Source organism: Cuculus canorus, chromosome 1, assembly GCF_017976375.1.
Source record: "Cuculus canorus isolate bCucCan1 chromosome 1, bCucCan1.pri, whole genome shotgun sequence".
NCBI lineage: Eukaryota > Metazoa > Chordata > Aves > Cuculiformes > Cuculidae > Cuculus > Cuculus canorus.
In genome coordinates, this window is record NC_071401.1 from 111432897 (window position 1) to 111450244 (window position 17348).

The 17348-nt window shown below is 37.6% G+C and overlaps 1 protein-coding gene across 6 annotated transcripts in view; it reads right to left on the reverse strand.

Moving 5' to 3' along the window:
* Nucleotides 1-17348, reverse strand: part of EPHA6 (EPH receptor A6) — a 482670-nt gene that overhangs the window by 52977 nt on the left and 412345 nt on the right. For all 6 annotated transcript variants that reach the window (XM_054081746.1, XM_054081767.1, XM_054081730.1 and 3 more), the window contains one exon: nucleotides 12690-12899. In XM_054081746.1, coding sequence (XP_053937721.1) covers nucleotides 12690-12899 — 210 coding nt within the window. The remainder of the gene's footprint in view (nucleotides 1-12689; nucleotides 12900-17348) is intronic.

Consider the following 17348-nt stretch of genomic DNA (forward strand, 5'->3'; position numbering starts at 1 on the left):
AGGACCTTGTAATCCTTCAAAGTAAATGCTAAAACCCACAGTCAAAGTTCAGTCAGCTCCAGGTTTTACCACCCGATATGAAAGAATAGTATCACTTGCTTTGGCTCTCTTATGTTTTCAGATAAGTCAGTGAGGTGCGATCGGAACAAGAACACATAACTGATTCTCTTTGATGAACACAACTATAGGAAAGGTGATCATACTCCGGAAGGCCACAGCTCAGAAAACTACTGCATCTAAGATTTTCTTCAGTGTTTTGCATCCAAACCGATTCTCCTGATCCATTTTCACAAAGTTATACAGACTAGACTTCAGCATCTCCATGATGCTGATGTGTTTCCCACAAAAAACCCTGCTTGGTCTCTTTGTGAATGACTATCTTAAGCAAACATTAGATTTTAACAAAATCAAAGCAAACATACAAACTCACCTTACTTGCAGAAGTGTCAGGCTTCCTTTCCTTCTTTGTATTCTTGCAAGCCTCTCCCCCCCCCCCCATATCTTGATTGTCTCCTTTTGGTGACATCATATATTAACAGTGATCCTCATCCAAAAAGAAACCCAAACCAACCAAACAAAACACCCTCAAAGTCCTCTATAAGTAAAGGAAGAAAAGGATTTCTGTTTTTCCCCAGACCCGTCTCTTGAACATTGGATGTCAGAATTCCAGGCTAAAAAACTGTTAGGGTCAAGTCCTTAGTACATTAACAGAATTTCTATTTTCTACATAATATTTTTTTTTTTTTACATTAAATAAGGACATAAATAATGTCTCTAAAATTTAAGTGTCTCTTTCTACTTTATTAAATTAGAAAATTAATTAGGAAACATAGAACTACCCAGTCACATGCAAATACAGCGTAGGATAATTCCTTAGGAACCAAACAAAATAAACCCCAGAAAAAAACAGGCACATCCATGTTTTGGGTCATTAGCACACAGGAATTCCCAGTTCTAAAAAAATAAATAAGAATGCATCACGGTCTAGCTGTGTTAGCGAGAATTTTTGGTCTCTCCCAGAGTCATAACTGTTTACTCTGCAGCTGCAGTGCTCAGCGCAGAACACCATGCAAGCAGGGGAAAACTGAGACGGAAACAGAAATGATCTCTTATTGCACCGAAAGACACAGTATAAGACTACTCCTCTCAGGGTTTCTTCCCTGCGAGCTTTAAAATGTGCATCTGACTGTACCTGAAAACTGGCTGCTTTTAAATAACCAAGTTTAACAGGAGGGTTTTTGTTCTAAATTACACTTATATAGGACTAGAGTGAGGAATTCATTTGACTATACCCAAGGACATAACACAGAGGAATTACATCTGACTGTGGAATACGTCAAGATTTAATTATGAAGCTTTACAAAAGCCTGGTGAAGCTAACTGCTTCAAATTTTCAACCTGCCTCAAATTTTGAACCCAGAAATTTTACATGGCAAATGCCAAGAAATTGCTTTTTACAGCAGTATTTAATATGGATCATAAACTCCCACAGAGAGTGGTGCAACAAATAAAAAAAAAGAAAATAATCCGGATCATATTTCTTTCCACATAACAACAGCTAAATAACAAAGTTGAAGCTGTGCCGTTTGGATCACTGGAGCTGAATGGTTTTCTTTTCCCAATGAATGACTTACCTATTCCGACTTCGATACTACACAATAAACAAATTTAGTTTCTTAACCTGTTTTTAAAAGGTACCAATAATCTTGAGTGAGAACTGCCCGCCTCAGCAGATGACTAAGCTATGTTGTAGATATTGGAATACTATATCCTATAGTAATTAGTGTCAGCTGAAACGCTACTGAAAGCAGCAGCTCTGACCTTAACAGGCTGACTTTAAACTCATTAAACAGTATATCAGTAACCATGAATATTGCAAGTATGTTCCAGTTTACGTAACACAGTAAAGATATTTTATGATACACTACTACACCTTAGTCAATACCTTGAATATTAAAATACCAAGTAAACTGTGGTCCATTATTACCAACAGTCTAACTAAACAGGTGTTCAGGATTATAGTCATTCACATAATTAGCAACAAAGTAATAACTCTGATTTTATGTCAATCCTCCTGCATTCCTAATCTTAAGTACGGACAGTATCGTTCCAAGTGAATGAAGGTATTGCTAAAAATGTTTAAGTACCTTCTGCATGTTTACAATAGCTTCTTCAATTATAGTTTGAAAATTACAATTCTGATTAAAAATTAAAATTAAACAACTATAAATGCATGCAATAAAATCCATATACAGCTAAACAACTGTGTTTGAAATTAGACTAATATTTTCATAATTGTTAGTTTTAAAAAATAATCTATCAGTAGTATGGGGAATTAACAATAAAATGTTATGACTGCTTATAGTATAAAGTATATAGCACATACATATGTATTAGTAAACTGCTTAATTTTTCTGGAAACTAAGTTCAATAGAATTTTCCAAGGATCTCAGGTCCAGCTGAGAAGTCAACAACTTTGGTGTCTTGGTCAATTTGTAATCTTTCCAAAATGATCATCTGTAGCTTTAAGATTCATAGCTTTCATCTAACTATTATTTCAGAAATTATTTTCAAGTGCACTGGCTTTTTCCCTCCTTCCTCTATCTTTGCATAGCTGTTTACTTATATGTGTTCAGTATCAGTAAGTTTTGAATCTTATACTGAAGCCAGACTTAACACTCATGATTGTGAGATAACACTGTCTGTTGGAAGGGGGAGTCCTTTTTCTGCCCCATTAGCTATATAGCAACGAATAAGGAATGATCATTTTCCCCAAATAACTTTCTAGCTACTCTACCTACTCTATTAATTATATAACACCAGCCTTAGTAACATTAAAACCACTCAGCGCTGTGACACACTTGATGAATAGTCCTTCATTCTAGGCTATTGCACAAGTAAAATATATTTATAATTTTCTTCTTAGGCAATAGAAGGTATTATTTAAGCCCTGCAGGGAAACTGACCCTGTCTCTGTCTTCCCCAAAGTATTAATCTGATCATTAGGTTACTGGAAGCAATGGCAATTATAGTTCTGAAAATAAGGGAATATTTGTTACATTTAAACATTTAAAGACATAAGTTGTCTGGAGAAAAACAAACAAACAAAACCAAAATCCACTTTTCAGCTTTATGAAGACATTAACAACTGTTTTTTTTTTTTAGAGATAGAGAATTAGCAGGCTATTAAATGCACCAGAGGTATGATCACTAACAGCCACCTTTTGAAGAATGCCAACTTTAGAGGCTCCCCAACTTATCCTCATTTCTTTTCTGAATGGCAATCTCTCTTTATAGTTGTGGTGTTGTTCTTCCTTGTTCCCTACCAGCAGGGAGTTGAGTGATGCTGCAGCTAGCCATGCAGAGGAAATTTAACAGCAAAATGGGTCTGCTAAAAGTCTCTTCCCTTTGCACAGGTAGCATGTTTTACAGCTGCTTCATGTCTTTGGCTGACCACACACTCCAACAAACAAGTACTCTTCAAACCCATTAAACAAATCAGTATGTCCTGGTAATGAAACTTGAACTTCCTAAAGAAGAGACAATTGTATATTATGGGGTTAAACTACAAATCGGAAAGTAGATTTTAAAACAGGATACAGAACATATAGAAAGTTACATCAATTGTTTTCTAAATTTTATCTTGAACCTCACAATAAAGAATGAAATGAAAAAACAATGGTCCTGTAAACCCTTACCTAGCCTTTGATGATGCATTATTTTATTTAGTGTTTCTTCATATCTGAATTAAAAAAAATAAAGCCAGGTAGTGTTCCCCTAACTGCATGTGACAACTACAAAGCAGAATTGAAAACTCAGCTCTTTAGAAAAATGTAACAATAAAAGATACCCACTTTTCACTTTTGAAAGTAAACTATGGATAAAATTTATTTGAAAAGGCTAGTTATATCAGTGCACGCTGATGTCAGGTGACAAAACATGAATTAATTCAATGAAAATATATATCCAGATCAGCATCCTAACAATCAAGATGTAGCTGAAGAACCTATCTAATTTAAGTTTTCATATGTTGGATTAGAAAAGCTCGTTGCCTGGTATTTCTCATTTGCTCTGTTATTGCTTGCTTTTGATCATAGTCAGACTATAGTGAAATTGCAGGTGCATTTTCATCAGCTAGTTTTCTCCTCAGTTCTGTTCCCCGTTCTTCTGTTGTGTTAGCTGTTATTTAAGCTGATCATTAAGATCCACTCCAGTGTAATTTTCTTCTGATTTCTTTTTGAAACAAAGAAGTTTTTGCACCAGTCATTTTATCTACAAAAGTTACCTTGGCTAATTTTTGTCACTAGTTGCACTGCTAAAATACTAAATGATAGCTTCTGCTTTCTTATGTTCTCTTATCCTTTCTGATCTCTGCAATGTTTTACTATAGCAGTGATTTTGGCTACATTTGATATTCTATATTAAATTTCAGTAGTGCCACATAAAATATTTTAAACTTCCACCGATTTACATCTGTGCCCTGATCTGCCCATTTTTACTGCTGTACACCATTTCTTGAAATTATTCCTAGAGTTTTTCTGTTGTACTCCGCTACATAACTGTTCCCATTTGGACTATGATTCCTGCATTCAAATTCTGTTATAGCTTCCACTGAAAAAACCCCACATTTGGCAGAATTAAACTACTTTAGAGCAATGTCTTATTGAAAAATCTTGAGTATAGGATGATTTATTTTTCATCCAAGCAGCATGTAGCACAGAGTTTCACTGTGTGAATCCAGCACAGCCCCTTCTGTAATAGTTAGGGCATGACTGTTAGGTGCAGTCCTGATTCACGGACATTTTCAGACATCCTGCATATCCACAGACAGTTTATTTTATTGGGTAGAGTTACTCACTGTTTGAAGCAAGAATTGCCATAATGAATCAAACCCAATGTGCTCTAAATCTATAACCTGCAGCAGTAGTCATATCAGATGTTTCAGAGGAGGGTGTGAAAGCTTGACAATTATCCATGCTGCCACTTTTCTTTTTCATATTTGTTTTCCTCCTGCCCTCCTTCCTTCCCTAGGCTGAAATATGAGGTTTCATATCTCTTTAAAATTGTAATTGACTACAGTAACTGGATATCGTTTCTTCCTAAGAATATTCAATAGTCCCCTCTTTTTCTTTTTAAAACAAACCTTGTTGAAATCTTGGTCCACATGGTTTTCTGTTGCAATCAGCTCCATTATTTAATTACACACTGTGGAATAAAATAGCTTTCTATCTTTAAAATAGTTTTAAATTTCCCATCATTCAAAGGATGTACCTTTAATTTTTTATTTTATGGAACAGGAGTGTATGTTTCTGACACAGACCATTCATTATTCAACATAGTGTTTCCAGTGATCACTTAAGCCAGATTTTTAGCCTAGATATAAAATGTGAATATCCTGTGAATATCCTGCATTGTCTTGTAATCTCTGCAGTACACAAGTACGTTTTTCTGTTAATCCTCTGTAATAGTGGCTGTTTTAAATGGCATTCACAGTCAGAGCTAAACAGAACTTTTCTGAGTGTTGGGATACCTATTGTAATCCTAGTCCCCGTTTCTATCCTTGCTACAGCCACTACCTTGAGTTCAGTAAAAATACACTTGCAGTGAATCAACAGAAAATACTCCAGTAGTGGAGCGATTTTCAGCCTCGGGTATTTTGACCCCTAAGAGTCTCTGGGATACTTTAAAGACATCTGTGAAAGATTCCAGAGTTCCATGTGCTACACAAAAAAACCCAAATGAGAAGTTTCTAATAAAGTTTGCATCTCCACTGGTTAAATCTCAGGAATCCATGCACTGAGACAACTGCTGCACCAAAACATGATTTACTGTTCCCAGGCAATATTATACCAAAAGATAATCAATGTAGTCACAATTAGTATTAAAAGTCACAAGCAGATTCATCATTTATCTCCTAGAAGCTCCTTCAACAGCACTTGTGCTTTAGGCCTGTAAATTCATTCTCAATCCTATTCTGCAAGTCATTTGTAAGTGCACATCTCCATTTTTCATAAACACACTTACAGATGACCAGAGAACCAATCTGAGAACAGTAAGGCACATACATTTAAAGTTTAATTCTCCAATTTGTTAATATGAAATTGGGAGGAATTGGAGAGATGAGAAGTGGAAATCCAATCTAACAGAAAGGCAGAGCTAACAAATCTCAAAAAAGGCAACAATTTTTAGATTGATTACAGTGCAATTTCTTATTTTCATTGGAAATTAAATTATGTTCTGATGAAGGATAGGATGATGAAAAAAAATGGCATGATGAAAGTCATATTAGGAGTGAAGTGAGAAACACTACTCTTTATATAGCCAAGTTGTTAGGGTATACTCATGTTGCGTTCATCAGGATGATGATTTTGAGCATGAAAAACTGCAATGCAAAATTTCCAACTCTGTTTCTCTGCCAAGTGGTGTGGTGTGAGAGGAAAAGCGGGGATGAGAGAGCTATTTTATTAATATTTACAATTAAATTAAATAATTTAATTTAGAAATCTCTCTGAATTAAGGTGCTTTTGATCTTCTGTAAATCTAAATTCAAATTTTCATGCTTTTCTCCCCCCAGATTCTCAGAGCTCAAATGGAAACTGTTACAGTTGGGAAGAGAACACTAACAGAAATGGAAAGTTAAACAAAACACTAAAAGAAAATGCAGTTTTACATTTTTGTCTCATTCTTGTCCTTGGACCTTCCTCCCAGGGGTTTTACTTTGTTGTTGTCTGTGTTATATTCTGTTAACATTTCTATTGTTACTAACTTTCAGGAGGATTAAATAAACCAGAAAGCATCTTAAATGAACTTGGCATTGCAGCTAGATAAAAGCTGAACAGTGTATCTAAGAGAGTGGTTGTATTAAAATACTTAGATAAAGACACGTATCCTTATCTTCAGGGGCTACTATAAATAAGCCCCGTCAATAGCAAACACCGTGACTTACATTAATTGATTGACTTTGTGTTCTTTTTAAACATTTAACTACTCATTGAAAGTCATCACGCTTCACACGATTAGAGACCAAAAGGCAACAAGTCCCTTTTTTCAAGACATTCCTTCCTCAGGCCACTCCTTTATCCATTGCCTATTTGTCCTTGAGCACAACCTGAGCACATTTCCTCTCTGTCCAGGCCAACACAACAGAAGACAGAGGTTTGAAGGGGGCATATGCAGGGCCTGCAACCCCATGCATCCTCTGAGAGTAAGGAACGGGCCCAGCTGGTGACTCATGTGGAGGCGACTCATCTCACCACCACTTAACAGAAAACCCATCACACGCTTTAAAATTAGTTACCGCATCTCCCATACATTGGTGCAGGCTAATCATGTTGGCACAGCTCTTATTAACTTGCTGCTTAACTTCTCTGAGAAAATAACTGTTTTTTTTTTCGACATCCAGGCAAGGTACCTATATCATGACTCAGCCCAGCAAGGTGAAGCTGCAAAACTTGAGGAGAACAAATATTATTCTTCTTACAGGGCATTAGCCTGTTACAAATCACATTAGGCCCCTCATTTTTTAGCCAGTCTCTAGTGAGGTCAAATTTAAAGAAACTCTCAAGATAGGAGAAAAGCTTGATGGGATTCCACAACATATGCCTGCTTTCGGGCTGAGAACCAAACATGGTCATGATGCATCCTGCCTATCAGCATGTTTTGCTTTGTTTGGTAATGTCAGAATGTGGTGTTGTCACATTATACATAGAATTAACTAGTTAACAATGATGGTGCTCAGCCTTATGTCACCAAATAGTTTTCAAGAAAATAAGTTAGTATAGGCCTTTACAGTAAACAACCTCTTTCCCCTCTTTCTTTTTCTGAATGGCTGCCAATAATCAGTTTACTCCATTGTTTCTGATTAAGTAGATTCTTAAACGTAAAACTAGAAAATCATTTGTGTCTCGTTTCACTTTTGAGCAAATTAAACCTTCTCATCCTCTTACCTGTTACGTACGTTCAAGTAAATGAAAATAGAAAATGTATTGCTATATGGAAATTATATGACAAAGTAAATAGCATTAAGTTCTCATCCTGATTATTCCAAAATTTTGCTGCTCGCCAGCATTTATATAGATTACTAGCACCAATCTGCTTTGCTCTTCTAATGAATGTAATAAACTTGAAATCTCCATGGATGGGGTGTTTTGTCCAATTGGCTTGAGAATAGTCAGACTCGTAAAGTTCATCAAATAATGCACTAGATGCAATGCAATAAACTACCATACTGGAATAAGAAAATATTTTGTATATTAAGGCTCAATTTAGAAATAGAGCCGGTAAGAGAAAGTAATCTAGAATGTATTTATTTATGTTAGTAGCAGCTTTTTGTCTCACTAAAAATGAGACAATGCAGAATATTAAGGTGCCATCATTAGCAGGAATACTAGTTTAGTTCCTTTTGCAGAAGTGCTACTGATCTTTTTCTAATTTTTATATATAGACATTTATATATATATATGTGTGTGTGTACATGTGTACACATTTTGCTACATGTAAGAAATTTTCCTGGAGGCTCATGGCTCTTTTTGAAGTACAGGTGAACTTTGACTATGACTTAAACTAAATGAATTTATATCGTATAACATAGAGCAGAAATGCAAGAGCCTAGATGTCCTCTGTATTGACAGGAATGCTTGTTTATATACCAGATATGTCTTTTTATGGGTTGCTGTTGCCTTGGAAACCACTACTACAAATGAAAATTTTGTCTTAATGGAAAAAAAACCCATGCTATTCAGTTATCCCCAAATTTACCTTATAATTTCCTGATCAATCTGAAACTCAAAAGATTAGCAGTCAGATGTTCCTATCTCTTAATTCCTTCTTCCTATTCTAAAATTATATTTTGCTGTAAGTTTTGTGGTTCCTGACAGCAATCAGAGGCCAATTTCTTATTTCTTACCAAGCCTCTTTTCAAAAGCATGTTTACATTCTTTGTCACAATAGGCTGAAGGAAAAAAAACAAACCCAAAGTCTTCAGAGAAATCACAATGCTGTTTTCTGGGATTTCCATCTTTTCATGCACTGTTTAAAGCATTCAACAGCTCTCTGTCCAGTAACGTCGATCCAAAATTCTTGGGAAACATCATGACCCTGAACTGTGTTATTTTGGACTGTTGTGTTTTCCCATCACTTCTTAGTCGAATACCTCTTCGTAAGCAGTGTTTCAGTGTGAGCACAGAATGTAGCCATTTTCTAGGTGTTTTCCTTTCCAGATTTCTCCTATCAGTGTTATTACTTTTCCTAGATGTCAATTCCTGATTTTTGCCCTGCATTTGAGAGGCTGTGCCAATATAAAGGATATAAGATCTGTTCTAAACTAGCAAGAGGAAGGTAAGTATATTGGATGACAACAGCAAGACAAAGCGAAAGGTGCTGATAATCTGACTCAAGGCTGTACTTGCTTAGATGTGGTGCTCAGAGAGCCTTTTGGTTTATTTGTGTGAGGATGCAACCTGTATTGCCACAGAGCATAACAGCTTCATAAAATTGATTTTTCTTTTGCATCAAGTCACAATTTTTATGTCTGGGAATACATTCATATGGTATTGACCACAGCATCACGAATGTGCGAGTATAAAATTCTAACTTCTGCCTTCTAATTGGCTTAGGTTGTCTTGTAGCTCTTCTTTGCACAGAAAACATCCAATTGTACCACTCTATGTCTAACACCAGGACTAACACAAAAAGAGGAATAAAAAATAATCACAGGTTCCTCTGAACACTTACAGACAGTAGTGTACTAGGAGATGTGATCTTAAAACTAGTACTATTCAACATGCAGACCCACTCCATGCGTTTCTTCTTGCTACAGGTACTGGGCTGTTATAAAGAAAAAAACTGTGGAAAGCAAATACAAATTCTAAAAGCACCAGAACTTCTGTGAAAGCACTGAGGCTTTAACCTTCATATGGCAAAAGCACAGCATGGAACTAAATAGATGCTATAATACCCTCTAGCAACACATGTGGCCTGCTGTTGGGAAGATGTTCATGATGAGGAGACAGGTCAATGACATAACAATGGACAGTGAAAGCTGTGAGAAGACATGAGATCCAGTGTGTGGTTTTATTCTTTCCTGTCTTCACGGAGTCCTTCACAACCACTGTGACAAACATTTCTTTCTCCCCTCCCCTCTTTTGGTCATAATTGTGCTGTGTTCCTTTAAAAAAGTAACAGGACTATTGGATTCCCTACGGGGATATCTACTGAACCTGCTCAAAGGAAGCAAGACCCAGAGGATGGAAAATATGGCATGCAAGAGCATCTCACAGAGAAAAAATTGGCTCTCACCAGATTGAACAGAATGATTGCAGCATGGAACAGTGACTGCAGTAGTCAGTCTACCCTCAGGGATGAGGGAAATATAATTTCCAAGGACCAGAGGTGACAGACTTGAATTGGGCAGACTCAGCCACAGTGACTGAAAGTCTGGATGTGTCCTTTGCAAGAACAGGAGGGGCTGGAGTTGAAGGAATGAATGCTTTAAAGGACTGTTAATTTCTATTATGCCTGAGTCTGCTGCTTTGAGTTCTTCCTTTTTACAAGATTCTAGTTCATATTATGATGAAACATAGCATTTTCCACCTAAGATTCAAAGCATTCTGATTTTCTTTGTGGAATTTATGGTCGATGCAGATTCATGTTAAATGTCTGGCTACACAGGGTCCTGTCACTGGTCATCAGCCTCTGTAATGTTCCCTCCGTATTGGCAGTATCCTGATGGACATGCTATAGACACCTCCTTCTGGTGCAGCATGTGGTTGCAGCCTTGTTTGGACTGGAGCGATGAATCTGAGGTGTTCTACCTACAACAGCTGCCTCACAGACTCTCTTGTTAACCAGGTAGGTGAACTGATAGGAAAATAGTGAGAATTTCATCAAAGCCTGTCCAATCTTTCAAGGAAGTCCTTCAATCTATATATTGCCATGAAATATTCCTTTTTTTTTTTTTGAACAACATAGCATTTCCTGATCAAAAGCAGCTCTAGTTATGATAAAAACCTACGCATTAACTATTCTGAAAAAACTAATTGTTCAGTATTGGAAAAAAGCTTACAGGATAAATAATAACTGACAGCCTCATATTAATATTTGATACTTTTTCCTGAACCTAACTGGGATAGACTGCTTGGCAATTTCCAATGCCTTCCACCAGCTGAGCTGATTAGCTCATGATCAGTGTTGAGCAATGGAACTTAACTCGCCTGTCACTGGGGGAATTTGCTGCCAGCTGAGCACACTCACTCCAACAATTAGCAAGACTGAGCCGATATGTGATAACTTGTTAAGCTGTAGTAATGTTTATTTTTCCTTTCAAGCCTCATACTAAGAAGCAGTGTGAAGCAAAAGAGGTTTTGAGAACTAAATGAGGGAAATCTCCCCTAAAAAGGAAAAAACCCCATTTCCCCCCCCCAGCTTGCACGTTAATACTGATAGAAAACATTGCAAAGTGACTTATTTCGCTCTAGTCAGCTTGCAGTTCTGTGCAGACCTTATTCTAAGAAGCAGAATTTACAACAAATTTATCAGAACATTTCTATTTTAGGCTTAAGCAAGAAAAAGAAATATATATAAGATTTGTAATCCCATTGCAGTAGCTATATTCAACAGCTATACCAGAGTACTTATTACAATACAATTAGACTATGATAAGTTCCTCATTTTTGGCCGTACATCACTTCTTAGAGTGCAATAGAAAAAAAGGTAGAAATAAGTAAAAATAAATTATTCAGTGCTAATTCAATATCTCTATTAAAATTCTGTCACTGTACCCTATCATGAGAACATACAAATTGTGTGGATTTTGTAAGGGTACCAACGAGAATGCACTCCGGCATTTTAGTTTCAGCGACATGAAAGTTACTTGAAATCAGTTTATAACTAGGTAAATTCTGAATGTTATGTTTATGGTCATAATAGAAATGTAATTGAGCATTTTGGTATGGTGAAACATGCTGTATCTGAACTTTCCTAACACACTCCTTTCCTTGCTTTCCTCGTACTGCAGGTACAATTTACTTTTTTTCAAATTTGAACAAACTTCTCCATACCAAAGAACTTTTCACTTTGGTGGACCCCCCCAATACCACAAACCAAATCAAGCAAATTGCACCCAAACTGCATTTTCCACTATAACAACTTACTTGTATCACGTGAGGAATTTAAGTATTAATGGAACGCTACTTAAACCTTGAGAGAAAGGTTATATATATCCTGTTAGAAGGTAAGCTGAAGTAAAATAAACTGAAAATTTGTATTTATGAATACAAGTCTTGACACCATGCTTCCAACAGTGGAGTTCTCAGGTGTCTCTCCTCCGCCATGCCCCCGTTTAAAAAACATAGCTTTGTAAATGGACACAAATTAGCAAAAGAGGAAAAAATGTGGGAGATGAAAGAAACCCCACTAAACACAAAACTCAAACAAGAACAGAAATAGTGTCACACTTATACCTGCACATTTGCTTTAAAAAAAAGTTTTGCTGAAATTTATTATACATCGCTTACACAACCAAAAATCAAAACACCTTCCTTTAAACACATCGGCAGTGTTGTTAAACCGCATGAACTGAGACTGGTACAAAGCTAATTCAAATTACTATTCCTATGGCACAAACAAATCTGAAACTGGAATAAAAGAGGCCCAAGGCAATCAACTGTTCAAATTAGATAAGACAAACTTACACTTGTTGTGTAAGCAGCTTCAGGATCGTCCTCCAACACTCGTGACAAACCAAAATCGGAGACTTTACACATGAGGTTACTGTTGACCAAGATATTACGGGCTGCCAGATCACGGTGTACGTAGCCCATGTCTGAGAGGTACTTCATGCCAGATGCAATCCCCCGCAGCATGCCAACCAGCTGGATGACTGTGAAGTGGCCATCATGCTTCTGCAAGTAAAGATGCAAGGTCAAAGAATAGAGGTAACTTTCCTTAATTTTGTACCAGTGATATTAACCATCTAACTTTCCAGCTCATATTTAAAATACATTTGTAACCCATCAAGCCAACCTGCATGCTGCAAGCTTGTTTTTTCAAGTATTTAACTTGGTCAACATTGCAAGCTATCTCATCTCTCATTGTGCAGTTTATCCCCCTTTTCTTCCACCCTTTCACACATTCTACAATCTTTCTATTGACAGCATTTAATGTCTTTTATCCTCAGTTACTAAGAACACTTTCCCCAAACACTATTTTTTAATACAAGAATGACAACACACAGAAAATTTCTCTTTTCATCTATCACTCGATGGCCTGAGGAAACAAAAGCCCCTCTTTTTATTGCCTCAGCCTTGATTGTCTGTATGAGATACTGCTGTTACCTCACATTTTGCTTTGTTTGAAGGGTTTGTTTGTTTAAAAAAAAAAAAAAAAAGACAAACCTAGAAAAAGTTTGGGACGTTACCTCATGTCTGTTCTGCACCGTCCACAATAAATCTCTGAACAGTAGATTAAAAAGGAGATTTGGGCTGAAATTCCATGGTCATATAGCTTTCCAAAGTCTTCCTGACTGACTAAGCCCATTAAGCTCAGACTCATGAAAGCATTAAACTACTTAACTCCTGCTGAAACCTATTGGAGTTGAACACGTAAATAAGAGTTGTGTTGTTAACCCAGTTTGTCCACATGGTCAGTCTTGGTGGACCTCAGTTTCCCACCTGCAACATTAAAGTTAACACTTCTGCACCTCCCACAACAAAAGTTGCCTGAAATACATGGCAGTGGGGACCAAGTGAGTACCTGTACAGAAACCTGTATATTATAGGCTCTTTGCCTGGTTTCTGTCTGCCCTATCTACCATTTACAGCAAACTGCTTCAAGCAATATTTTTGTGACCTCAGCCAGCAGACATTTAGCTTGTCATGTATTATTCAGTGAGCCAGGCATTTATGTTAGCAGGAACAGCCAAACAAAAACAAACAACTCTTCCCTGCAAGCAAGTTAACTTTCCATTTTCTCTTTCAACACCTTCAGCACTGGGCTACAGACAAGTGACAGTGTTTTGATTGGCATTCAGAGCATTTCTATTGCTTAGCTCATACATCTAAGCAAGACGATTTTTGTAGGGGAGAACTTTACAGTAAGTTAAGGAAATTCATTAGATTCAGCACAGCAACAGGTTGAACTGTATGCCTGTGCTTAATTTTATCTCTGTTCAGCAAAGTATTTCAGCATTTGCATTGTGATTCAATGATTTGTGGCCTAAATCTATCACGGATTTAACAGATGGACCACTTAGAATTGGCTGGATGGTCACACTTCAAGAGTTGTGGTCAATGGCTTGATGTCCAAGTGGAGACAGGTGACAAGTGGCACTCCTCAGAGTGGTGGTAATGTTACTGTTCAACACCTTTGTTGGAGACGCGGATGGTGGGATTGAGGGCACGCTCAGCAAGTTTGCCAATGATACAAAGCTGTGTGTCGTGGTCGACATACTGGAGGGAAGCGACATCATCCAGACAGATCTTGACAGGCTTGAGAGGTGGGTCTGTGCAAACCTCATGAAGTTCCACAAAGCCAAGTGCAAGGTCCTCTACCTAGGTCAAGGCAATCCCAAGCACAAAGACAGACCGCACAGAGAATGGATTGAGAGTAGCCCTGAAGAGAAGGACTTGGGGGTTTTGGTGGATGAGAAGCTCAACGTGAGCTGGCAATGCGCGCTCGCAGCCTAGAAAGCAAACTGTTTCCTGGGCAACATGAAAAGTAGTGTAACCAGCAGGTTGAGGGAGGTGATTCTGTCCCTCTGCTCTGCTCTTGTGAGACCTCACCTGGAGTACTGTGTTGCGTTCTAGAGCCCTCAGCACAGGAAGGACATGGGTCTGTTACAGCGGGTGATCAGTGAGCAGGAGCACCTCCAACCTGGAGGACAGGCTTAGAGACTTGGGCTTGTTTGGCCTAGAGAAGAGGAGGCTCTGTGGAGACCTTATAGCAGCCTTACAGTACTTAAAGTAGACTACAGGAAGGATGGGAAGGGGATCTTTTTCAGGGAGTGCTGTGATGAGGGGTAATGGCTGAAAGAGCAGAGACTTAGATTAGATATTAGAAAGAAATGTTTTACTGTGAGGGCAGTGAGGCACTAGAACAGGTTCCGCAGAGATGTGGTGGCAGTCCCATCCCTGGAGGTGTTCAAGGCCAGATCGATGGAGTTTTGAGCAACCAGATCTAGTGGAAAATGTACCTGCTTATGGAACTAACTGACCATTAACGTCCCTTCTGACCCAAAACATTCTGTGATTCTATCATCCAGATAGTCAGGACATTAACGTTTAAAGAAATAGAGAAATGGTGCTCAGATGTAATTAACTTTACCAAAAAAACCACAAAAACCAAACCACAAACCTCCAGACATGGAGAAGTCTGATGTTATTTTCTTCTCATGTTTTTAATCTATCATCTTCTGAGATGAAGCAATACTAGACCAAGACCTGCCACTAGTACACATTATACTTCTGCTTAAATCAAGAAATGATACATTCTTGAATAAGTTGTTTAGCATGCATAACATGCTTTTAAATTGATAAAGTTGCTTGCCTGCAAAGAAATTGGGGGAACTAGTTCTTGAAGTCACTACTATTCAATTAAAACCTATTGGGTACAGACAGAAAAACAGACCAACTCAGCAGACAGAAAAGGCAGAGTTTCTAAAACTTGCAGAGTGTCTTGAAGCTCTTCCAATTCTTTTCATGAAATCAGTTGGAAGAAAAAGTCAAGCACAAAGCAGTATATGAAAACCTGCATTACAGGCAACATCCACCACTTACTGACCAGTACTGCTAAGTCAGTTTATAACACATAAAGACAAAAAACAGGCAGAAAATGGTAAAAGGAAGCTATGCATGATTGTTTCATGGCTAGGTTTCCAAGCTACTATTTAAAGCCAACATACCAGAATGTGAAAATTCAGATACTAACATACCTTGTCCACTAGAACACCTCACAGCCTCACCATACTTCCCAGCAACATCTGTATTTAAGGAGTCATGCTTCCATCTGTGGCCAAACGCCGCAGCCATCTCACAGATTTCTCGAAACAAAGCACATTTAATGGCACTTTGAAACTGGCTATTTTTGCCTGATTCATAGCAACTTTTCCCCTTGATTGTTCACACTTACTGTTCCTCTTGTGCCAGTGCTTTGGACCCTTTTTGCCTTTAAATTCCTCATGCAAAAGTGGAGATATCTCTTAAGGAATCATGTCACACCTATAAGCAGCCCTCTTCCTTTTTTGTCTCCATTAAAGCCACCTGTAAGTTGTTTCTGCAGACCACATTCAGCTGAGGGTCAAGACACAAGTGTGCTAGCCAGGCATTTTATAAAAGGCCACCCCTTGTTATGGGCCTATGACATTTCCTATCACGGGCCAATACCACAGAATAAGGGCAACCTCTAAGAGTTTGAAACATGTCAGTGACAGATATTTTAAATAAAAACTTTCCATCTGGTAATTAAGCAAAGAGAAACAACAACGAATATTCTTAAATACTTTAAGCCTCTTCCAGTAAAGGAAGGATATGGTCTCCATCCAATATTTTATGTAATGAAGTCACATGGGATTTGGGATTAGTTTTTTATTTAATAATTCTAAATGTTCAATTAACTCAAAATTTTTTAAGCTGGTTGCAAACAGTTTAAACTCTTCATACTTACTCTGTATGGACAATTTTTTAGCTAACTGTAGAATTAGGGTTTGGAACAAAGCACCTATGGCTTACTTTTGCAAAACCACCCTGTCCTCACAATAAAAATACCTCCCCTCTAGATTTTACCTCTTTATCATCACTAACAGCTCCATTCTTTCAAGAAACCTCAGAGTCATCTGCAACATCTCCCCTTGGATCACAAGCATTCATTCCTTCCTTTTTTAATTTGTGCTCTTTCAAATCTAGACCATGCCTGACTGATTTTTCATAAAACATAACCTTTTTCTGCTCTTTCCAAATCTCAGTATTTGCCTTACCACAGCAGAAATGTCTGAGTTAAAAACAATCTCATGCTTTTGCCGTTCTCTCACTCCTTTCCAATTTCTTTGGACTTCTGCCTTGACATAAAAAGTTCAAGCTTCTTATCTCCACCTTTAAAGAAATGACAGACTTGCTAACGTATCAATTGCAATTTTAGTCTGTCCTTTTTCTCCCCCTGTATATTCCTCTGAATTCTCTTCTTCATCTGTTCTCCTCTGTCCTTTCTCATGCTTCATTTTATATCATCTCATTGCCAACCTTGCAGCTGTAACAATTACATTTTTCCTGTCAGCAAAACAGTCTTTTTCAAGTCCCTCTGTAATCACTTTTGCATCAGTTTCCATGCCAGTTGTATTCCCTGACACTCTAAAGAAAAGG